General features: G+C 46.8%; 1 protein-coding gene across 2 annotated transcripts in view; it reads right to left on the bottom strand.

The window, feature by feature from the left end:
* ASB10 (ankyrin repeat and SOCS box containing 10) overlaps positions 1–27349 on the bottom strand; it is a 102329-nt gene that overhangs the window by 20602 nt on the left and 54378 nt on the right. The window contains exons 1-4 of one of the 2 annotated variants that reach the window (XM_075262039.1): positions 3443–3635; positions 3097–3364; positions 2291–2798; positions 136–249 (exon numbers count right to left, since the gene is read on the bottom strand). In XM_075262039.1, coding sequence (XP_075118140.1) covers positions 136–249; positions 2291–2798; positions 3097–3364; positions 3443–3635 — 1083 coding nt within the window. Of the gene's footprint in view, positions 1–135; positions 250–2290; positions 2799–3096; positions 3365–3442; positions 3636–27349 lie in introns of those variants that run through there. The other variant, XM_075262038.1, reaches the window with a different exon arrangement.

Below are 27349 nucleotides of genomic sequence, written 5' to 3'. Positions count from 1 at the left end.
GTTTCCTGGGCGCGGTCGGGGTTCCCCCACACTGCAGGGGCAAAGCGCGGATCTCTGCCATATATTCTAATCTGTGTGTCGCTGATTGATGCCCCGCCCATAAAAGCGCCGTTTTCCTCAGTTCCCCTCACTCACCTGCTGCTCCTCCTCAGGGACAACCTCGGCCCAGTCCTCAGAGCCGCGAACTTTACTGTAAGTGTTCAGCAGAACTTCAACTGTGCGCGGAGAAGAACAGCAGAAACGGAGGACCTGGGGGTGAGAAGAGACAGCAGAGACGTCAGAGGGACAGAGACAGGAGAGGGGCAGAGACGGAGAGACGTCAGGGGCAGAGACAGCAGAGACGTCAGAGGGACAGAGACAGGAGAGGGGCAGAGACGGAGAGACGTCAGGGGGCAGAGACAGGAGAGACGTCAGAGGGCAGAGACAGGAGAGGGGCAGAAACGGAGGACCTGGGGGTGAGAAGAGACAGCAGAGACGTCAGAGGGACAGAGACAGGAGAGGGGCAGAGACGGAGAGACGTCAGGGGCAGAGACAGCAGAGACGTCAGAGGGCAGAGACAGGAGAGGGGCAGAAACGGAGGACCTGGGGGTGAGAAGAGACAGCAGAGACGTCAGAGGGACAGAGACAGGAGAGGGGCAGAGACGGAGAGACGTCAGGGGCAGAGACAGCAGAGACGTCAGAGGGCAGAGACAGGAGAGGGGCAGAAACGGAGGACCTGGGGGTGAGAAGAGACAGCAGAGACGTCAGAGGGACAGAGACAGGAGAGGGGAAGAGACAGCAGAGACGTCAGAGGGACAGAGACAGGAGAGGGGAAGAGACAGCAGAGACGTCAGAGGGACAGAGACAGGAGAGGGGAAGAGACAGCAGAGACGTCAGAGGGACAGAGACAGGAGAGGGGAAGAGACAGCAGAGACGTCAGAGGGACAGAGACAGGAGAGGGGAAGAGACAGCAGAGACGTCAGAGGGACAGAGACAGGAGAGGGGCAGAGATGGAGAGACGTCAGGGGGCAGAGACAGGAGAGGGGAAGAGACGGAGAGACGTCAGGGGCAGAGACAGCAGAGACGTCAGGGGGGCAGAGACAGGAGAGGGGAAGAGACAGGAGAGACGTCAGAGGGGCAGAGACAGCAGAGACGTCAGAGGGACAGAGACAGGAGAGGGGCAGAGACGGAGAGACGTCAGGGGCAGAGACAGCAGAGACGTCAGAGGGACAGAGACAGGAGAGACGTCAGGTGGGCAGAGACAGGAGAGACGTCAGGGGGCAGAGACAGGAGAGACGTCAGGGGGCAGAGACAGCAGAGACGTCAGGGGGGCAGAGACAGCAGAGACGTCAGGGGGGCAGAGACAGCAGAGACGTCAGGGGGGCAGAGACGTCAAGGGGGCAGAGACAGGAGAGACGTCAGGGGGGCAGAGACAGGAGAGACGTCAGGGGGCAGAGACAGGAGAGACGTCAGGGGGGCAGAGACAGGAGAGACGTCAGGGGGCAGAGACAGGAGAGGGGCAGAGACAGGAGAGACGTCAGGGGGGCAGAGACAGGAGAGACGTCAGGGGCAGAGACAGGAGAGACGTCAGAGGGACAGAGACAGGAGAGACGTCCCTCTGACAGCACGTCGGGCACATCGCCCTCTGACAGCACGTCGGGCACATCGCCCTCTGACAGCACGTCGGGCACATCGCCCTCTGACAGCACGTCGGGCACATCGCCCTCTGACAGCACGTCGGGCACATCGCCCTCTGACAGCACGTCGGGCACATCGCCCTCTGACAGCACGTCGGGCACATCGCCCTCTGACAGCACGTCGGGCACATCGCCCTCTGACAGCACGTCGGGCACATCGCCCTCTGACAGCACGTCGGGCACATCGCCCTCTGACAGCACGTCGGGCACAGTGCTCTGGAACTTGCCCAGTAAAGGAGGGTTTGAGGGTCCGTGCACCTGGCGGCATCTTCAGATGTTATGATGGAGAAATATTGATCAATGGTGTTAGTGGTGACCCCAGCGCTCCCCAGGACAGGCCCGGTGGGTTCTCTCGTGGGCTGTGGCTGGACTGTACAGAGAATCTTCAGTGTCATCAGAGGAACGAGGCCACAGAGAGCAGCACAAGGAGGCCAAGACGTGGCAGCAAACACCTTGTGGCCATCAGAAGAGGCGCGTCTCCTGCACAGCACGTCAGAGCCTCCTCAGCCACGTCTTGACCCTCCTGCTGCTCCTTCACGTGGCTTCTTCTCTTTCCTATATCTGGGTCTGACCTGGAGGATAAAGGGGCTGTGGCCGATTTCTGGCCGTGTTACCTTGCTGAGAGCTCCAGGCCACACCCGGATGGCGCCATGATTGAGCAGCGCCCGCACGATGAGCTCCGGCTGGTTGTCCAGCTTGTAGGCCGTCACCTGCAGGATGTTCTGCATGGCGGTATTGCCGCTGTAGCTCATGGCGTTGACCTCGGCCCCGCGTTCCAGCAGTAGTTGCACTGTCTGAGGATTGGCGCTCTTACAGGCCAGGTGAAGGGGACTCTGCTGGTCATTGTCTCGTGTGTGAATATCCGCGCCGCTCTCCACAAGCCGCTGACACACCTTATAGTAGCTGTCAAGCTGCCCGGCGCCGCTCTGGGGGGGACTGCAGGCCGCACTTAATGGCGTCTCCCCCTGAACATCTCTCTTATCCACAGCAGCGCCATGACGGAGGTAAAGGTCTACATGGTCCAGCAAAGCGTGGCGAGCCGCCATATGCAATGGCGTCAGCTCCTCATCCTCCGACCGGCTGTTCACATGGGCGCCATATTGTAGGAGGAGCTTAGCACAGCTGGAAGAGGAAGCAGAGAAAATACATGTTACATAGGACTGCCGGTGTTGTCTGTGGTGTTACATAGGACTGCCGGTGTTGTCTGTGGTGTTACATAGGACTGCCGGTGTTGTCTGTGGTGTTACATAGGACTGCCGGTGTTGTCTGTGGTGTTACATAGGACTGCCGGTGTTGTCTGTGGTGTTACATAGGACTGCCGGTGTTGTCTGTGGTGTTACATAGGACTGCCGGTGTTGTCTGTGGTGTTACATAGGACTGCCGGTGCACCGCCATCAGGTTGTATATGGTGAGGACTTACTGGTAGGACTCCGGGGTCTTACAGTAGTGGAGCGGGTGGAGGCCATCTTGGGACTGTAGGTTGGGGTTGGCGCCGTATCTCAGCAGGAGCCTCACACATTCGTTGTGACCGTTCTCGCAGGCGCCATGCAGAGCACTTTCGCCACCAGGAGCAAAATCCACATGTGCCCCCTTCCTGAGGAGGAGCTGCAGGCACTCGGTGTGGCCACGGCTGGCGCTCACGTACAGAGGGCAGGTGAATTCTTCTTCATAGGTCAGAGACCAGATCCCTGCGGGGAGAAGAAGAGACCTGAGGACATTGGGCGCGCTCTCCTCTGTGGCAGAGGACGCCTGTCTGTGACACCTACGTAAAGCCGTGGGGTTGTAGCGATAATTCCGCCATTCGTCCACATCACTCGTATCAAACACGGAGTTGGGGTGAATCAAATCCCCCGACTGCTCCAGCAGCTCCGCAACAGTCTCGGCCTGACCCGATAGAAGACACAACCAGAAATCTAACGCTGAGCCCTCCGCCTTCCGGGTCACAATCACCCCCGACATGTCCCCCCCCGTCTGCTCTGTCTCTTGGTGTCTGTCTCTTTGTGTCTGTCTCTGTCTCTCTGTCTTTGCCTCCTCTCTGTCTCTTTGTGTCTGTCTGTCTTTGCCTCCTCTCTGTCTCTTTGTGTCTCTCTCTCTCTGTCTGTCTGTGCCTCCTCTCTGTCTCTTTGTGTCTGTCTCTGTCTTTGCCTCCTCTCTGTCTCTTTGTGTCTCTCTCTCTCTGTCCTTGCCTCCTCTCTGTCTCTTTGTGTCTGTCTCTCTATCTCTGTCTGTCTGTGCCTCCTCTCTGTCTCTTTGTGTCTCTCTCTCTGTCTTTGCCTCCTCTCTGTCTCTTTGTGTCTGTCTGTCTTTGCCTCCTCTCTGTCTCTTTGTGTCTGTCTCTCTCTCTCTGTCCTTGCCTCCTCTCTGTCTCTTTGTGTCTGTCTCTCTCTCTCTGTCTTTGCCTCCTCTCTGTCTCTTTGTGTCTCTCTCTCTCTGTCTTTGCCTCCTCTCTGTCTCTTTGTGTCTGTCTGTCTTTGCCTCCTCTCTGTCTCTTTGTGTCTGTCTCTCTCTCTCTGTCCTTGCCTCCTCTCTGTCTCTTTGTGTCTGTCTCTCTCTCTCTGTCTTTGCCTCCTCTCTGTCTCTTTGTGTCTGTCTCTCTCTCTCTGTCTTTGCCTCCCCTCTGTCTCTTTGTGTCTCTCTCTGTCTGTCTGTGCCTCCCCTCTGTCTCTTTGTGTCTGTCTCTGTCTATGCCTCCTCTCTGTCTCTGTCTTTCTCTGTCTCTTGGTGTCTCTCTCTGTCTATGCCTCCTCTCTGTCTCTGTCTCTTGGTGTCTCTCTCTGTCCTTGCCTCCTCTCTGTCTCTTTGCCTCTGTCTCTTTGTGTCTCTCTGTCTGTCTGTGCCTCCCCTCTGTCTCTTTGTGTCTGTCTCTGTCTATGGCTCCCCTCTCTCCCTGTCTGTCTGTCTATACCTCCCCTCTGTCTCTTTGTGTCTGTCTCTCTGTCTTTCTGTACTTGTCTCTCCGCCTGTCTCTTTCGCTCTCCTCACTACCTCTCTTTCATACGTCTGTCTTTTTGACATATACAAACAGTTTCTTTGGTACCTGCCTATCTCTTTGCCTGTCTCTACTGTGACTGTCTCTGCTCTGTCTCTCTGATTGTCCCTATAAGTCTTTTATGTGTCTCTTCTCTGTCTCTTCTGTACCTGTCTGTCACTTCTGTGACCGTCTCATATGTGTGGGTCTCTAAATGTCTCCTCTGTGTCATCTATATATAGAGCTGTGAGATGACGTCTCGATCTGGAACTGGTCGGCTAAATGCAGCATGAACTAAGGGAAAGGTTGGATACAGCGCAGAGCCTGGAGAGAAGAGTCTGGTGACATCATCAGTACCAGTATACAGCGTACAGCTCCTCTAGACTGGAGAGAAGAGCGTGATGACATCATCAGTACAAGTATACAGCGTACAGCTCCTCTAGACTGGAGAGAAGAGCGTGATGACATCATCAGTACAAGTATACAGCGTACAGCTCCTCTAGACTGGAGAGAAGAGTGTGATGACATCATCAGTACCAGTATACAGCGTACAGCTCCTCTAGACTGGAGAGAAGAGTGTGATGATATCATCAGTACCAGTATACAGCGTACAGCTCCTCTAGACTGGAGAGAAGAGTGTGATGACATCATCAGTACCAGTATACAGTGTACAGCTCCTCTAGACTGGAGAGAAGAGTGTGATGACATCATCAGTACCAGTATACAGCTCCTCTAGGCTGGAGAGAAGAGTGTGATGACATCATCAGTACCAGTATACAGTGTACAGCTCCTCTAGGCTGGAGAGAAGAGTGTGATGACATCATCAGTACCAGTATACAGTGTACAGCTCCTCTAGCCTGGAGAGAAGAGTGTGATGATATCATCAGTACCAGTATACAGCGTACAGCTCCTCTAGACTGGAGAGAAGAGTGTGATGACATCATCAGTACCAGTATACAGTGTACAGCTCCTCTAGGCTGGAGAGAAGAGTGTGATGACATCATCAGTACCAGTATACAGTGTACAGCTCCTCTAGCCTGGAGAGAAGAGTGTGATGACATCATCAGTACCAGTATACAGCGTACAGCTCCTCTAGACTGGAGAGAAGAGTGTGATGACATCATCAGTACCAGTATACAGTGTACAGCTCCTCTAGACTGGAGAGAAGAGTGTGATGACATCATCAGCACCAGTATACAGTGTACAGCTCCTCTAGGCTGGAGAGAAGAGTGTGATGACATCACCAGTACCAGTATACAGCTCCTCTAGACTGGAGAGAAGAGTGTGATGACATCATCAGTACCAGTATACAGTGTACAGCTCCTCTAGGCTGGAGAGAAGAGTGTGATGACATCATCAGTACCAGTATACAGTGTACAGCTCCTCTAGCCTGGAGAGAAGAGTGTGATGACATCATCAGCACCAGTATACAGTGTACAGCTCCTCTAGGCTGGAGAGAAGAGTGTGATGACATCATCAGTACCAGTATACAGTGTACAGCTCCTCTAGGCTGGAGAGAAGAGTGTGATGACATCATCAGTACCAGTATACAGCGTACAGCTCCTCTAGACTGGAGAGAAGAGTGTGATGACATCATCAGTACCAGTATACAGCGTACAGCTCCTCTAGACTGGAGAGAAGAGTCTGGTGACATCATCAGTACCAGTATACAGCTCCTCTAGCCTGGAGAGAAGAGTGTGATGACATCATCAGTACCAGTATACAGTGTACAGCTCCTCTAGACTGGAGAGAAGAGTCTGGTGACATCATCAGTACCAGTATACAGTGTACAGCTCCTCTAGCCTGGAGAGAAGAGTGTGATGACATCATCAGTACCAGTATACAGTGTACAGCTCCTCTAGACTGGAGAGAAGAGTCTGGTGACATCATCAGTACCAGTATACAGCTCCTCTAGCCTGGAGAGAAGAGTGTGATGACATCATCAGTACCAGTATACAGTGTACAGCTCCTCTAGCCTGGAGAGAAGAGTGTGATGACATCATCAGTACCAGTATACAGTGTACAGCTCCTCTAGGCTGGAGAGAAGAGTGTGATGACATCATCAGTACCAGTATACAGCTCCTCTAGCCTGGAGAGAAGAGTGTGATGACATCATCAGTACCAGTATACAGCGTACAGCTCCTCTAGGCTGGAGAGAAGAGTGTGATGACATCATCAGTACCAGTATACAGCTCCTCTAGCCTGGAGAGAAGAGTGTGATGACATCATCAGTACCAGTATACAGCTCCTCTAGCCTGGAGAGAAGAGTGTGATGACATCATCAGTACCAGTATACAGTGTACAGCTCCTCTAGACTGGAGAGAAGAGTGTGATGACATCATCAGTACCAGTATACAGCTCCTCTAGCCTGGAGAGAAGAGTGTGATGACATCATCAGTACCAGTATACAGTGTACAGCTCCTCTAGGCTGGAGAGAAGAGTGTGATGACATCATCAGTACCAGTATACAGTGTACAGCTCCTCTAGCCTGGAGAGAAGAGTGTGATGACATCATCAGTACCAGTATACAGTGTACAGCTCCTCTAGACTGGAGAGAAGAGTGTGATGACATCATCAGTGCCAGTATACAGCGTACAGCTCCTCTAGACTGGAGAGAAGAGTGTGATGACATCATCAGCACCAGTATACAGTGTACAGCTCCTCTAGCCTGGAGAGAAGAGTGTGATGACATCATCAGTACCAGTATACAGTGTACAGCTCCTCTAGACTGGAGAGAAGAGTGTGATGACATCATCAGTACCAGTATACAGTGTACAGCTCCTCTAGCCTGGAGAGAAGAGTGTGATGACATCATCAGTACCAGTATACAGTGTACAGCTCCTCTAGCCTGGAGAGAAGAGTGTGATGACATCATCAGTGCCAGTATACAGCGTACAGCTCCTCTAGCCTGGAGAGAAGAGTGTGATGACATCATCAGCACCAGTATACAGTGTACAGCTCCTCTAGCCTGGAGAGAAGAGTGTGATGACATCATCAGTACCAGTATACAGCTCCTCTAGGCTGGAGAGAAGAGTGTGATGACATCACCAGTACCAGTATACAGCTCCTCTAGACTGGAGAGAAGAGTGTGATGATATCATCAGTACCAGTATACAGTGTACAGCTCCTCTAGCCTGGAGAGAAGAGTGTGATGACATCATCAGTACCAGTATACAGCTCCTCTAGCCTGGAGAGAAGAGCGTGATGACATCATCAGTACAAGTATACAGCGTACAGCTCCTCTAGACTGGAGAGAAGAGTGTGATGACATCATCAGTACCAGTATACAGTGTACAGCTCCTCTAGACTGGAGAGAAGAGTGTGATGATATCATCAGTACCAGTATACAGCGTACAGCTCCTCTAGGCTGGAGAGAAGAGTGTGATGACATCATCAGTACCAGTATACAGCGTACAGCTCCTCTAGACTGGAGAGAAGAGTGTGATGACATCATCAGTACCAGTATACAGTGTACAGCTCCTCTAGACTGGAGAGAAGAGTGTGATGACATCATCAGTACCAGTATACAGTGTACAGCTCCTCTAGCCTGGAGAGAAGAGTGTGATGACATCATCAGTACCAGTATACAGTGTACAGCTCCTCTAGACTGGAGAGAAGAGTGTGATGACATCATCAGTACCAGTATACAGCTCCTCTAGACTGGAGAGAAGAGTGTGATGACATCATCAGTACCAGTATACAGTGTACAGCTCCTCTAGCCTGGAGAGAAGAGTGTGATGATATCATCAGTACCAGTATACAGCGTACAGCTCCTCTAGCCTGGAGAGAAGAGTGTGATGACATCATCAGTACCAGTATACAGTGTACAGCTCCTCTAGCCTGGAGAGAAGAGTGTGATGACATCATCAGTACCAGTATACAGTGTACAGCTCCTCTAGGCTGGAGAGAAGAGTGTGATGACATCATCAGTACCAGTATACAGCTCCTCTAGCCTGGAGAGAAGAGTGTGATGACATCATCAGTACCAGTATACAGCGTACAGCTCCTCTAGCCTGGAGAGAAGAGTGTGATGACATCATCAGTACCAGTATACAGTGTACAGCTCCTCTAGCCTGGAGAGAAGAGTGTGATGACATCATCAGTACCAGTATACAGTGTACAGCTCCTCTAGGCTGGAGAGAAGAGTGTGATGACATCATCAGTACCAGTATACAGCTCCTCTAGCCTGGAGAGAAGAGTGTGATGACATCATCAGTACCAGTATACAGTGTACAGCTCCTCTAGCCTGGAGAGAAGAGTGTGATGATATCATCAGTACCAGTATACAGTGTACAGCTCCTCTAGACTGGAGAGAAGAGTGTGATGACATCATCAGTACCAGTATACAGTGTACAGCTCCTCTAGACTGGAGAGAAGAGTGTGATGACATCATCAGTACCAGTATACAGTGTACAGCTCCTCTAGACTGGAGAGAAGAGTGTGATGACATCATCAGTACCAGTATACAGCGTACAGCTCCTCTAGACTGGAGAGAAGAGTGTGATGACATCATCAGTACCAGTATACAGCGTACAGCTCCTCTAGACTGGAGAGAAGAGTGTGATGACATCATCAGTACCAGTATACAGCTCCTCTAGGCTGGAGAGAAGAGTGTGATGACATCATCAGTACCAGTATACAGTGTACAGCTCCTCTAGGCTGGAGAGAAGAGTGTGATGACATCATCAGTACCAGTATACAGTGTACAGCTCCTCTAGCCTGGAGAGAAGAGTGTGATGACATCATCAGCACCAGTATACAGTGTACAGCTCCTCTAGGCTGGAGAGAAGAGTGTGATGACATCATCAGTACCAGTATACAGTGTACAGCTCCTCTAGGCTGGAGAGAAGAGTGTGATGACATCATCAGTACCAGTATACAGCGTACAGCTCCTCTAGGCTGGAGAGAAGAGTGTGATGACATCATCAGTACCAGTATACAGCGTACAGCTCCTCTAGACTGGAGAGAAGAGTCTGGTGACATCATCAGTACCAGTATACAGCTCCTCTAGCCTGGAGAGAAGAGTGTGATGACATCATCAGTACCAGTATACAGTGTACAGCTCCTCTAGACTGGAGAGAAGAGTCTGGTGACATCATCAGTACCAGTATACAGTGTACAGCTCCTCTAGACTGGAGAGAAGAGTCTGGTGACATCATCAGTACCAGTATACAGCTCCTCTAGCCTGGAGAGAAGAGTGTGATGACATCAGTACCAGTATACAGTGTACAGCTCCTCTAGCCTGGAGAGAAGAGTGTGATGACATCATCAGTACCAGTATACAGTGTACAGCTCCTCTAGGCTGGAGAGAAGAGTGTGATGACATCATCAGTACCAGTATACAGCTCCTCTAGCCTGGAGAGAAGAGTGTGATGACATCATCAGTACCAGTATACAGCGTACAGCTCCTCTAGGCTGGAGAGAAGAGTGTGATGACATCATCAGTACCAGTATACAGTGTACAGCTCCTCTAGCCTGGAGAGAAGAGTGTGATGACATCATCAGTACCAGTATACAGTGTACAGCTCCTCTAGGCTGGAGAGAAGAGTGTGATGACATCATCAGTACCAGTATACAGTGTACAGCTCCTCTAGCCTGGAGAGAAGAGTGTGATGACATCATCAGTACCAGTATACAGCTCCTCTAGACTGGAGAGAAGAGTGTGATGACATCATCAGTGCCAGTATACAGCGTACAGCTCCTCTAGCCTGGAGAGAAGAGTGTGATGACATCATCAGCACCAGTATACAGTGTACAGCTCCTCTAGCCTGGAGAGAAGAGTGTGATGACATCATCAGTACCAGTATACAGTGTACAGCTCCTCTAGACTGGAGAGAAGAGTGTGATGACATCATCAGTGCCAGTATACAGTGTACAGCTCCTCTAGACTGGAGAGAAGAGTGTGATGACATCATCAGTACCAGTATACAGTGTACAGCTCCTCTAGCCTGGAGAGAAGAGTGTGATGACATCATCAGTGCCAGTATACAGCGTACAGCTCCTCTAGCCTGGAGAGAAGAGTGTGATGACATCATCAGCACCAGTATACAGTGTACAGCTCCTCTAGACTGGAGAGAAGAGTGTGATGACATCATCAGTACCAGTATACAGTGTACAGCTCCTCTAGACTGGAGAGAAGAGTGTGATGACATCATCAGTACCAGTATACAGTGTACAGCTCCTCTAGGCTGGAGAGAAGAGTGTGATGACATCATCAGTACCAGTATACAGTGTACAGCTCCTCTAGACTGGAGAGAAGAGTGTGATGACATCATCAGTACCAGTATACAGCTCCTCTAGGCTGGAGAGAAGAGTGTGATGACATCACCAGTACCAGTATACAGCTCCTCTAGACTGGAGAGAAGAGTGTGATGATATCATCAGTACCAGTATACAGTGTACAGCTCCTCTAGCCTGGAGAGAAGAGTGTGATGACATCATCAGTACCAGTATACAGCTCCTCTAGCCTGGAGAGAAGAGCGTGATGACATCATCAGTACAAGTATACAGCGTACAGCTCCTCTAGACTGGAGAGAAGAGTGTGATGACATCATCAGTACCAGTATACAGTGTACAGCTCCTCTAGACTGGAGAGAAGAGTGTGATGACATCATCAGTACCAGTATACAGCGTACAGCTCCTCTAGGCTGGAGAGAAGAGTGTGATGACATCATCAGTACCAGTATACAGCGTACAGCTCCTCTAGCCTGGAGAGAAGAGTGTGATGACATCATCAGCACCAGTATACAGCGTACAGCTCCTCTAGGCTGGAGAGAAGAGTGTGATGACATCATCAGTACCAGTATACAGCTCCTCTAGACTGGAGAGAAGAGTGTGATGACATCATCAGTACCAGTATACAGCGTACAGCTCCTCTAGGCTGGAGAGAAGAGTGTGATGACATCATCAGTACCAGTATACAGTGTACAGCTCCTCTAGACTGGAGAGAAGAGTGTGATGACATCATCAGTACCAGTATACAGCTCCTCTAGCCTGGAGAGAAGAGTGTGATGACATCATCAGTACCAGTATACAGTGTACAGCTCCTCTAGGCTGGAGAGAAGAGTGTGATGACATCATCAGTACCAGTATACAGTGTACAGCTCCTCTAGCCTGGAGAGAAGAGTGTGATGACATCATCAGTGCCAGTATACAGTGTACAGCTCCTCTAGACTGGAGAGAAGAGTGTGATGACATCATCAGTGCCAGTATACAGCGTACAGCTCCTCTAGCCTGGAGAGAAGAGTGTGATGACATCATCAGCACCAGTATACAGTGTACAGCTCCTCTAGCCTGGAGAGAAGAGTGTGATGACATCATCAGCACCAGTATACAGCGTACAGCTCCTCTAGGCTGGAGAGAAGAGTGTGATGACATCATCAGTACCAGTATACAGCTCCTCTAGACTGGAGAGAAGAGTGTGATGACATCATCAGTACCAGTATACAGTGTACAGCTCCTCTAGACTGGAGAGAAGAGTGTGATGACATCATCAGTACCAGTATACAGTGTACAGCTCCTCTAGACTGGAGAGAAGAGTGTGATGACATCATCAGTACCAGTACACAGCTCCTCTAGCCTGGAGAGAAGAGTGTGATGACATCATCAGCACCAGTATACAGTGTACAGCTCCTCTAGCCTGGAGAGAAGAGCGTGATGACATCATCAGTACAAGTATACAGTGTACAGCTCCTCTAGACTGGAGAGAAGAGTGTGATGACATCATCAGTACCAGTATACAGCTCCTCTAGACTGGAGAGAAGAGTGTGATGACATCATCAGTACAAGTATACAGCTCCTCTAGACTGGAGAGAAGAGTGTGATGACATCATCAGTACCAGTATACAGTGTACAGCTCCTCTAGGCTGGAGAGAAGAGTGTGATGACATCATCAGTACCAGTATACAGCGTACAGCTCCTCTAGACTGGAGAGAAGAGTGTGATGACATCATCAGTACCAGTATACAGTGTACAGCTCCTCTAGGCTGGAGAGAAGAGTGTGATGACATCATCAGTACCAGTATACAGCTCCTCTAGACTGGAGAGAAGAGTGTGATGACATCATCAGTACCAGTATACAGCTCCTCTAGACTGGAGAGAAGAGTGTGATGACATCATCAGTACCAGTATACAGCTCCTCTAGCCTGGAGAGAAGAGTGTGATGACATCATCAGTACAAGTATACAGTGTACAGCTCCTCTAGACTGGAGAGAAGAGTGTGATGACATCATCAGTACCAGTATACAGCTCCTCTAGACTGGAGAGAAGAGTGTGATGACATCATCAGTACAAGTATACAGTGTACAGCTCCTCTAGACTGGAGAGAAGAGTGTGATGACATCATCAGTACCAGTATACAGCTCCTCTAGACTGGAGAGAAGAGTGTGATGACATCATCAGTACAAGTATACAGTGTACAGCTCCTCTAGACTGGAGAGAAGAGTGTGATGACATCATCAGTACAAGTATACAGCTCCTCTAGACTGGAGAGAAGAGTGTGATGACATCATCAGTACCAGTATACAGTGTACAGCTCCTCTAGACTGGAGAGAAGAGTGTGATGACATCAGTACCAGTATACAGTGTACAGCTCCTCTAGCCTGGAGAGAAGAGTGTGATGACATCATCAGTACCAGTATACAGCGTACAGCTCCTCTAGACTGGAGAGAAGAGTGTGATGACATCATCAGTACCAGTATACAGTGTACAGCTCCTCTAGACTGGAGAGAAGAGCGTGATGACATCATCAGTACCAGTATACAGTGTACAGCTCCTCTAGACTGGAGAGAAGAGTGTGATGACATCATCAGTACCAGTATACAGTGTACAGATCCTCTAGACTGGAGAGAAGAGTGTGATGACATCATCAGTACCAGTATACAGTGTACAGCTCCTCTAGGCTGGAGAGAAGAGTGTGATGACATCATCAGTACCAGTATACAGTGTACAGCTCCTCTAGGCTGGAGAGAAGAGTGTGATGACATCATCAGTACCAGTATACAGTGTACAGCTCCTCTAGACTGGAGAGAAGAGTGTGATGACATCATCAGTACCAGTATACAGTGTACAGCTCCTCTAGGCTGTAGAGAAGAGTGTGATGACATCATCAGTACCAGTATACAGTGTACAGCTCCTCTAGACTGGAGAGAAGAGTGTGATGACATCATCAGTACCAGTATACAGTGTACAGCTCCTCTAGACTGGAGAGAAGAGTGTGATGACATCATCAGTACCAGTATACAGTGTACAGCTCCTCTAGACTGGAGAGAAGAGTGTGATGACATCATCAGTACCAGTATACAGTGTACAGCTCCTCTAGGCTGGAGAGAAGAGTGTGATGACATCATCAGTACCAGTATACAGTGTACAGCTCCTCTAGACTGGAGAGAAGAGTGTGATGACATCATCAGTACCAGTATACAGCGTACAGCTCCTCTAGCCTGGAGAGAAGAGTGTGATGACATCATCAGTACCAGTATACAGCGTACAGCTCCTCTAGGCTGGAGAGAAGAGTGTGATGACATCATCAGTACCAGTATACAGCGTACAGCTCCTCTAGCCTGGAGAGAAGAGTGTGATGACATCATCAGTACCAGTATACAGCTCCTCTAGACTGGAGAGAAGAGTGTGATGACATCATCAGTACAAGTATACAGCTCCTCTAGACTGGAGAGAAGAGTGTGATGACATCATCAGTACCAGTATACAGTGTACAGCTCCTCTAGGCTGGAGAGAAGAGTGTGATGACATCATCAGTACCAGTATACAGTGTACAGCTCCTCTAGACTGGAGAGAAGAGTGTGATGACATCAGTACCAGTATACAGTGTACAGCTCCTCTAGACTGGAGAGAAGAGTGTGATGACATCATCAGTACCAGTATACAGCGTACAGCTCCTCTAGACTGGAGAGAAGAGTGTGATGACATCATCAGTACCAGTATACAGTGTACAGCTCCTCTAGACTGGAGAGAAGAGCGTGATGACATCATCAGTACCAGTATACAGTGTACAGCTCCTCTAGGCTGGAGAGAAGAGTGTGATGACATCATCAGTACCAGTATACAGTGTACAGCTCCTCTAGCCTGGAGAGAAGAGCGTGATGACATCATCAGTACCAGTATACAGTGTACAGCTCCTCTAGACTGGAGAGAAGAGTGTGATGACATCATCAGTACCAGTATACAGTGTACAGCTCCTCTAGCCTGGAGAGAAGAGTGTGATGACATCACCAGTATACAGTGTACAGCTCCTCTAGACTGGAGAGAAGAGTGTGATGACATCATCAGTACAAGTATACAGTGTACAGCTCCTCTAGCCTGGAGAGAAGAGTGTGATGACATCATCAGTACCAGTATACAGCGTACAGCTCCTCTAGACTGGAGAGAAGAGCGTGATGACATCATCAGTACCAGTATACAGCTCCTCTTGCCTGGAGAGAAGAGTGTGATGACATCATCAGTACCAGTATACAGCTCCTCTAGCCTGGAGAGAAGAGTGTGATGACATCATCAGCACCAGTATACAGCGTACAGCTCCTCTAGGTTGGAGAGAAGAGTGTGATGACATCATCAGTACCAGTATACAGTGTACAGCTCCTCTAGCCTGGAGAGAAGAGTGTGATGACATCATCAGTACCAGTATACAGTGTACAGCTCCTCTAGCCTGGAGAGAAGAGTGTGATGACATCATCAGTACCAGTATACAGTGTACAGCTCCTCTAGCCTGGAGAGAAGAGTGTGATGACATCATCAGTACCAGTATACAGTGTACAGCTCCTCTAGACTGGAGAGAAGAGTGTGATGACATCATCAGTACCAGTATACAGTGTACAGCTCCTCTAGACTGGAGAGAAGAGTGTGATGACATCATCAGTACCAGTATACAGTGTACAGCTCCTCTAGCCTGGAGAGAAGAGTGTGATGACATCATCAGTACCAGTATACAGTGTACAGCTCCTCTAGCCTGGAGAGAAGAGTGTGATGACATCATCAGTACCAGTATACAGTGTACAGCTCCTCTAGACTGGAGAGAAGAGTGTGATGACATCATCAGTACCAGTATACAGTGTACAGCTCCTCTAGCCTGGAGAGAAGAGTGTGATGACATCATCAGTACCAGTATACAGTGTACAGCTCCTCTAGCCTGGAGAGAAGAGTGTGATGACATCATCAGTACCAGTATACAGTGTACGGTGTGATTTGGAGCCCCTCCCCCCGTCCCATACTCCCATGCTTCTCCAGTTGGGAGTTGGGGTGAATGAGATGTTGGGGTTCTTCTGTCTGTGTGACCAGTCAGTATTGGGCGGCCCCTGCGGGTCACAATTACCTGGGACACCCTGTGGCTCCTCCGCGCCCCCCCCCCCCCCCTCCGCGCTCTCCCCCCCCTCCGCGCTCTCCCCTCCCTCCGCGCTCTCCCCCCCCCTTCCGCGCTCCCCCCCCCCCTTCCGCGCTCCCCCCCCCTCCGCGCTCTCCCCCCCCTTCCGCGCTCCCCCCCCCTTCCGCGCTCCCCCCCCCCCTTCCGCGCTCCCCCCCCCCCTTCCGCGCTCCCCCCCCTCCGCGCTCCCCCCCCCCCCCCCCTCCATATTTAGGATGTTTGGACGGGACTTGCTGATAAATCGCCAGCGGGGGAGGGGGAGAGAGGCAGTGACCCGGCAGACTGCAGTACGGCCTCATACACACAGTGCTGTAATAACACTGCAGCAGCTTCATACAGCACCTGAAGGAGGCGCTACAACAGCACAGGTGCTATACAAGGTAACACAAGAGGTATACGCAGCTATACACACAGAAGAGGTATACGCACCTATATACACAGAAGAGGTATACGCACCTATATACACACACACAAGAGGTATACGCAGCTATATACACACACAAGAGGTATACGCAGCTATATACACACAAGAGGTATACGCACCTATATACACACACAAGAGGTATACGCACCTATATACACACAAGAGGTATACGCACCTATATACACACACAAGAGGTATACGCAGCTATATACACAGAAGAGGTATACGCACCTATATACACAGAAGAGGTATACGCAGCTATATACACAGAAGAGGTATACGCACCTATATACACAGAAGAGGTATACGCAGCTATATACACACACAAGAGGTATACGCAGCTATATACACACAAGAGGTATACGCAGCTATATACACACAAGAGGTATACGCAGCTATATACACACACAAGAGGTATACGCACCTATATACACACAAGAGGTATACGCACCTATATACACACACAAGAGGTATACGCAGCTATATACACAGAAGAGGTATACGCACCTATATACACAGAAGAGGTATACGCAGCTATATACACAGAAGAGGTATACGCACCTATATACACACACAAGAGGTATACGCAGCTATATACACACACACACACGAGGTATACGCAGCTATATACACAGAAGAGGTATACGCACCTATATACACACAGAAGAGGTATACGCACCTATATACACACACAAGAGGTATACGCACCTATATACACAGAAGAGGTATACGCACCTATATACACACACACAAGAGGTATACGCACCTATATACACACACAAGAGGTATACGCACCTATATACACAGAAGAGGTATACGCAGCTATATACACACACAAGAGGTATACGCAGCTATATACACACACACACACGAGGTATACGCAGCTATATACACAGAAGAGGTATACGCACCTATATACACACACAAGAGGTATACGCACCTATATACACACACACACACACACAAGAGGTATACGCAGCTATATACACAGAAGAGGTATACGCAGCTATATACACACAGAAGAGGTATACGCACCTATATACACACACAAGAGGTATACGCACCTATATACACACAAGAGGTATACGCACCTATATACACAGAAGAGGTATACGCAGCTATATACACACACAAGAGGTATACGCACCTATATACACACACACGAGGTATACGCAGCTATATACACAGAAGAGGTATACGCAGCTATATACACAGAAGAGGTATACGCAGCTATATACACACACAAGAGGTATACGCACCTATATACACACACAAGAGGTATACGCAGCTATATACACAGAAGAGGTATACGCAGCTATATACACACAGAAGAGGTATACGCAGCTATATACACAGAAGAGGTATACGCAGCTATATACACACACACAAGAGGTATACGCACCTATATACACAGAAGAGGTATACGCACCTATATACACACACACACACACAAGAGGTATACGCACCTATATACACACACAAGAGGTATACGCAGCTATATACACACACACACACAAGAGGTATACGCAGCTATATACACACACACACACACACGAGGTATACGCAGCTATATACACATAAGAGGTATATACACCTATATACACAGAAGAGGTATACGCACCTGTATATACAGAAGAGGTATACGCAGCTATATACACATAAGAGGTATACGCACCTATACACACACACGAGGTATACGCAGCTATATACACAGAAGAGGTATATACACCTATATACACAGAAGAGGTATACGCACCTATATATACAGAAGGGTATACGCACCTATATACACACACACACACACACAAGAGGTATACGCAGCTATATACACAGAAGAGGTATACGCACCTATATACACAGAAGAGGTATACACACCTATATACACAGAAGAGGTATACGCACCTGTATATACAGAAGAGGTATATACACCTATATACACACAAGAGGTATACGCACCTATATACACACACAAGAGGTATACGCAGCTATATACACAGAAGAGGTATACGCACCTATATACACAGAAGAGGTATATACACCTATATACACAGAAGAGGTATACGCACCTGTATATACAGAAGAGGTATACGCAGCTATATACACACACAAGAGGTATACACACCTATATACACAGAAGAGGTATATACACCTATATACACAGAAGAGGTATACGCACCTGTATATACAGAAGAGGTATACGCAGCTATATACACAGAAGAGGTATAGGCAGCTATATACACACACACACACGAGGTATACGCACCTATATACACAGAAGAGGTATACGCACCTATATACACACACAAGAGGTATACGCACCTATATACACACACACACACACACACACAAGAGGTATACGCAGCTATATACACAGAAGAGGTATACGCACCTATATACACACAGAAGAGGTATACGCACCTATATATACACACAAGAGGTATACGCAGCTATATACACATAAGAGGTATACGCACCTATATACACAGAAGAGGTATACGCACCTATATACACACACACACACACACACACACACACACATAAGAGGTATACGCACCTATATACACAGAAGAGGTATACGCAGCTATATACACACACACAAGAGGTATACGCAGCTATATACACAGAAGAGGTATACGCAGCTATATACACAGAAGAGGTATATACACCTATATACACAGAAGAGGTATACGCAGCTATATACACACACAAGAGGTATACGCACCTATATATACAGAAGAGGTATACGCAGCTATATACACACACAAGAGGTATACGCACCTATATATACAGAAGAGGTATACGCAGCTATATACACACACAAGAGGTATACGCAGCTATATACACAGAAGAGGTATACGCAGCTATATACACAGAAGAGGTATACGCACCTATATACACACACACACACACACAAGAGGTATACACACCTATATACACACACACACACGAGGTATACGCAGCTATATACACAGAAGAGGTATACGCAGCTATATACACAGAAGAGGTATACGCAGCTATATACACAGAAGAGGTATACGCAGCTATATACACAGAAGAGGTATACGCACCTATATACACACAAGAGGTATACGCAGCTATATACACACACAAGAGGTATACGCACCTATATACACACACAAGAGGTATACGCACCTATATACACACAAGAGGTATACGCACCTATATACACAGAAGAGGTATACGCAGCTATATACACACACAAGAGGTATACGCACCTATATACACACACACGAGGTATACGCAGCTATATACACAGAAGAGGTATACGCAGCTATATACACAGAAGAGGTATACGCACCTATATACACACAAGAGGTATACGCAGCTATATACACACACAAGAGGTATACGCACCTATATACACACACACAAGAGGTATACGCACCTATATACACACACACACACGAGGTATACGCAGCTATATACACACAAGAGGTATACGCAGCTATATACACAGAAGAGGTATACGCAGCTATATACACACACAAGAGGTATACGCACCTATATACACACACAAGAGGTATACGCACCTATATACACACACACACACGAGGTATACGCAGCTATATACACAGAAGAGGTATATACACCTATATACACAGAAGAGGTATACGCACCTATATACACAGAAGAGGTATACGCACCTATATACACAGAAGAGGTATACGCACCTATATACACACACAAGAGGTATACACAGCTATATACACAGAAGAGGTATACGCACCTATATACACACAGAAGAGGTATACGCACCTATATACACACACAAGAGGTATACGCACCTATATACACAGAAGAGGTATACGCACCTATATACACACACAAGAGGTATACGCAGCTATATACACACACAAGAGGTATACGCACCTATATACACACACAAGAGGTATACGCAGCTATATACACAGAAGAGGTATACGCACCTATATACACACACAAGAGGTATACGCAGCTATATACACACACACACACGAGGTATACGCACCTATATACACACACAAGAGGTATACGCAGCTATATACACACACACACACACGAGGTATACGCACCTATATACACACACAAGAGGTATACGCAGCTATATACACAGAAGAGGTATACGCACCTATATACACACACAAGAGGTATACGCAGCTATATACACACACACACACAAGAGGTATACGCACCTATATACACACACACACACACGGTATACGCAGCTATATACACACACACACACAAGAGGTATACGCACCTATATACACACACACACGAGGTATACGCAGCTATATACACAGAAGAGGTATATGCACCTATATACACACACGAGGTATACGCAGCTATATACACACAAGAGGTATATGCACCTATATACACACACGAGGTATACGCAGCTATATACACAGAAGAGGTATATGCACCTATATACACACACGAGGTATACGCAGCTATATACACAGAAGAGGTATACGCACCTATATACACACAGAAGAGGTATACGCACCTATATACACACAGAAGAGGTATACGCACCTATATACACACAAGAGGTATACGCACCTATATACACACAAGAGGTATACGCACCTATATACACACAAGAGGTATACGCAGCTATATACACACACAAGAGGTATACGCAGCTATATACACAGAAGAGGTATACGCAGCTATATACACACAGAAGAGGTATACGCAGCTATATACACAGAAGAGGTATACGCAGCTATATACACAGAAGAGGTATACACACCTATATACACAGAAGAGGTATACGCACCTGTATATACAGAAGAGGTATACGCAGCTATATACACACACACACGAGGTATACGCAGCTATATACACAGAAGAGGTATACGCACCTATATACAAAGAGGTATATACACCTATATACACAGAAGAGGTATACGCAGCTATATACACACAAGAGGTATACGCACCTGTATATACAGAAGAGGTATACGCAGCTATATACACACAAGAGGTATACGCACCTATATACACAGAAGAGGTATACGCACCTATATACACAGAAGAGGTATACGCAGCTATATACACAGAAGAGGTATACGCACCTATATACACACACAAGAGGTATACGCACCTATATACACACACAAGAGGTATACGCAGCTATATACACAGAAGAGGTATACGCAGCTATATATACACACACACACACACACACGAGGTATACGCAGCTATATACACAGAAGAGGTATACGCACCTATATACACACACAAGAGGTATACGCAGCTATATACACACACAAGAGGTATACGCACCTATATACACACACACACACACAAGAGGTATACGCACCTATATACACACACACACACACGAGGTATACGCACCTATATACACACACACACACACACACACACACAAGAGGTATACGCACCTATATACACACACACACACACGAGGTATTCGCACCTATATACACACACAAGAGGTATACGCAGCTATATACACAGAAGAGGTATACGCACCTATATACACACACAAGAGGTATACGCACCTATATACACACACAAGAGGTATACGCACCTATATACACACACACACACGAGGTATACGCAGCTATATACACAGAAGAGGTATACGCAGCTATATACACACAGAAGAGGTGTACGCACCTATATACACACAGAAGAGGTATACGCAGCTATATACACACACAAGAGGTATACGCACCTATATACACAGAAGAGGTATACACACCTATATACACAGAAGAGGTATACACACCTATATACACACACAAGAGGTATACGCACCTATATACACAGAAGAGGTATACACACCTATATACACAGAAGAGGTATACGCACCTATATACACAGAAGAGGTATATACACCTATATACACAGAAGAGGTATACGCACCTGTATATACAGAAGAGGTATACGCAGCTATATACACACACACGAGGTATACGCAGCTATATACACAGAAGAGGTATACGCACCTATATACACAGAAGAGGTATATACACCTATATACACAGAAGAGGTATACGCACCTGTATATACAGAAGAGGTATACGCAGCTATATACACAGAAGAGGTATACGCAGCTATATACACAGAAGAGGTATACGCACCTATATACACAGAAGAGGTATACGCAGCTATATACACAGAAGAGGTATACGCACCTATATACACAGAAGAGGTATATACACCTATATACACAGAAGAGGTATAGGCAGCTATATACACACACAAGAGGTATACGCACCTATATACACACACAAGAGGTATACGCAGCTATATACACAGAAGAGGTATACGCACCTATATACACAGAAGAGGTATACGCACCTATATACACACAAGAGGTATACGCACCTATATACACACACAAGAGGTATACGCAGCTATATACACACACGAGGTATACGCAGCTATATACACAGAAGAGGTATACGCAGCTATATACACAGAAGAGGTATACGCACCTATATACACACACAAGAGGTATACGCAGCTATATACACACACACACACACGAGGTATACGCACCTATATACACACACACACACACACACACACACACACACACACACACACACACACACACACACGAGGTATACGCACCTATATACACACACACAAGAGGTATACGCAGCTATATACACAGAAGAGGTATACGCACCTATATACACACACAAGAGGTATACGCACCTATATACACACACAAGAGGTATACGCACCTATATACACACACAAGAGGTATACGCACCTATATACACAGAAGAGGTATACGCAGCTATATACACACACAAGAGGTATACGCACCTATATACACACACACACACAAGAGGTATACGCACCTATATACACACACAAGAGGTATACGCACCTATATACACACACGAGGTATACGCAGCTATATACACAGAAGAGGTATACGCAGCTATATACACAGAAGAGGTATACGCACCTATATACACAGAGAGGTATACGCACCTATATACACAGAAGAGGTATACGCAGCTATATACACAGAAGAGGTATACGCACCTATATACAGTGAAGAGGTAGACGCACCTATATACACACACACACACGAGGTATACGCACCTATATACACACAAGAGGTATACGCAGCTATATACACAGAAGAGGTATACGCAGCTATATACACACACAAGAGGTATACGCACCTATATACACACACACACACACACACACACACGAGGTATACGCAGCTATATACACAGAAGAGGTATACGCAGCTATATACACACACACACACAAGAGGTATACGCAGCTATATACACAGAAGAGGTATACGCAGCTATATACACACACAAGAGGTATACGCACCTATATACACACACACACACACACACACACGAGGTATACGCACCTATATACACACACACGGTATACGCAGCTATATACACAGAAGAGGTATACGCAGCTATATACACAGAAGAGGTATACGCACCTATATACACACACACACACGAGGTATACGCAGCTATATACACAGAAGAGGTATATGCACCTATATACACAGAAGAGGTATACGCAGCTATATACACAGAAGAGGTATACGCACCTATATACACACAAGAGGTATACGCAGCTATATACACAGAAGAGGTATACGCAGCTATATACACACACAAGAGGTATACGCACCTATATACACACACACACACACACACACACACGAGGTATACGCACCTATATACACACACACGGTATACGCAGCTATATACACAGAAGAGGTATACGCAGCTATATACACAGAAGAGGTATACGCAGCTATATACACAGAAGAGGTATACGCACCTATATACACACAAGAGGTATACGCAGCTATATACACAGAAGAGGTATACGCACCTATATACACACACAAGAGGTATACGCACCTATATACACAGAAGAGGTATACGCACCTATATACACACACGAGGTATACGCACCTATATACACAGACGAGGTATACGCACCTATATACACAGAAGAGGTATACGCAGCTATATACACAGAAGAGGTATACGCACCTATATACACAGAAGAGGTATACGCAGCTATATACACACACACACAAGAGGTATACGCACCTATATACACACACAAGAGGTATACGCACCTATATACACACACACACACACGAGATATACGCAGCTATATACACAGAAGAGGTATACGCACCTATATACACAGAAGAGGTATACGCAGCTATATACACACACACACACAAGAGGTATACGCACCTATATACACACACACACACACGAGATATACGCAGCTATATACACAGAAGAGGTATACGCAGCTATATACACAGAAGAGGTATACACACCTATATACACACACACACAAGAGGTATACGCACCTATATACACACAGAAGAGGTATACGCACCTATATACACACACACACACACACGAGGTATACGCACCTATATACACACACAAGAGGTATACGCAGCTATATACACAGAAGAGGTATATGCACCTATATACACAGAAGAGGTATACGCAGCTATATACACAGAAGAGGTATATACACCTATATACACAGAAGAGGTATACGCAGCTATATACACACACAAGAGGTATACGCAGCTATATACACAGAAGAGGTATATACACCTATATACACAGAAGAGGTATACGCAGCTATATACACACACAAGAGGTATACGCAGCTATATACACAGAAGAGGTATATACACCTATATACACAGAAGAGGTATACGCAGCTATATACACAGAAGAGGTATACGCACCTATATACACAGAAGAGGTATACGCAGCTATATACACACACAAGAGGTATACGCAGCTATATACACAGAAGAGGTATACGCAGCTATATACACAGAAGAGGTATACGCAGCTATATACACACAGAAGAGGTATACGCAGCTATATACACACACACACGAGGTATATGCACCTATATACACACACACACACACACGAGATATACGCAGCTATATACACAGAAGAGGTATACGCAGCTATATACACAGAAGAGGTATACGCACCTATATACACACACACACACAAGAGGTATACGCACCTATATACACACACACACAAGAGGTATACGCACCTATATACACACACACACACACAAGAGGTATACGCACCTATATACACACAGAAGAGGTATACGCACCTATATACACAGAAGAGGTATACGCACCTATATACACACACACACACACACACACACACGAGGTATACGCACCTATATACACACACAAGAGGTATACGCAGCTATATACACAGAAGAGGTATACGCACCTATATACACAGAAGAGGTATACGCACCTATATACACACACACACACACACACGAGGTATACGCACCTATATACACACACAAGAGGTATACGCAGCTATATACACACAAGAGGTATACGCACCTATATACACACAAGAGGTATACGCACCTATATACACACACACACAAGAGGTATACGCACCTATATACACACACAAGAGGTATACGCACCTATATACACACACACAAGAGGTATACACACCTATATACACACACAAGAGGTATACGCACCTATATACACACACGAGGTATACGCAGCTATATACACACACGAGGTATACGCAGCTATATACACAGAAGAGGTATACGCACCTATATACACAGAAGAGGTATACGCACCTATATACACACAGAAGAGGTATACGCACCTATATACACACAGAAGAGGTATACGCACCTATATACACAGAAGAGGTATACGCACCTATATACACAGAAGAGGTATACGCAGCTATATACACAGAAGAGGTATACGCACCTATATACAGTGAAGAGGTAGACGCACCTATATACACACACACACACACGAGGTATACGCACCTATATACACACAAGAGGTATATGCACCTATATACACACAAGAGGTATACGCAGCTATATACACAGAAGAGGTATACGCAGCTATATACACACACAAGAGGTATACGCACCTATATACACACACACACACACACACACACACACACACGAGGTATACGCAGCTATATACACAGAAGAGGTATACGCAGCTATATACACACACACACAAGAGGTATACGCAGCTATATACACAGAAGAGGTATACGCAGCTATATACACACACACACACACACACACGAGGTATACGCACCTATATACACACACACGGTATACGCAGCTATATACACAGAAGAGGTATACGCAGCTATATACACAGAAGAGGTATACGCACCTATATACACAGAAGAGGTATACGCAGCTATATACACAGAAGAGGTATACGCAGCTATATACACAGAAGAGGTATACGCAGCTATATACACAGAAGAGGTATACGCACCTATATACACACAAGAGGTATACGCAGCTATATACACAGAAGAGGTATACGCACCTATATACACACACAAGAGGTATACGCACCTATATACACAGAAGAGGTATACGCACCTATATACACAGACGAGGTATACGCACCTATATACACAGACGAGGTATACGCACCTATATACACAGAAGAGGTATACGCAGCTATATACACATAAGAGGTATACGCAGCTATATACACATAAGAGGTATACGCAGCTATATACACAGAAGAGGTATACGCAGCTATATACACACACACAAGAGGTATACGCAGCTATATACACACACACACACACACACGAGGTATACGCAGCTATATACACAGAAGAGGTATACGCACCTATATACACACAAGAGGTATACGCAGCTATATACACAGAAGAGGTATATGCACCTATATACACAGAAGAGGTATACGCAGCTATATACACAGAAGAGGTATATACACCTATATACACAGAAGAGGTATACGCAGCTATATACACACAGAAGAGGTATACGCAGCTATGTACACAGAAGAGGTATAT

The sequence above is a fragment of the Leptodactylus fuscus genome, unplaced genomic scaffold (assembly GCF_031893055.1).
Source record: "Leptodactylus fuscus isolate aLepFus1 unplaced genomic scaffold, aLepFus1.hap2 HAP2_SCAFFOLD_82, whole genome shotgun sequence".
In the NCBI taxonomy this organism is placed as follows: Eukaryota; Metazoa; Chordata; class Amphibia; order Anura; family Leptodactylidae; genus Leptodactylus; species Leptodactylus fuscus.
The sequence above is the reverse complement of the archived record's forward strand: the minus strand, read 5'-3'. Positions and strand labels throughout refer to the sequence as shown.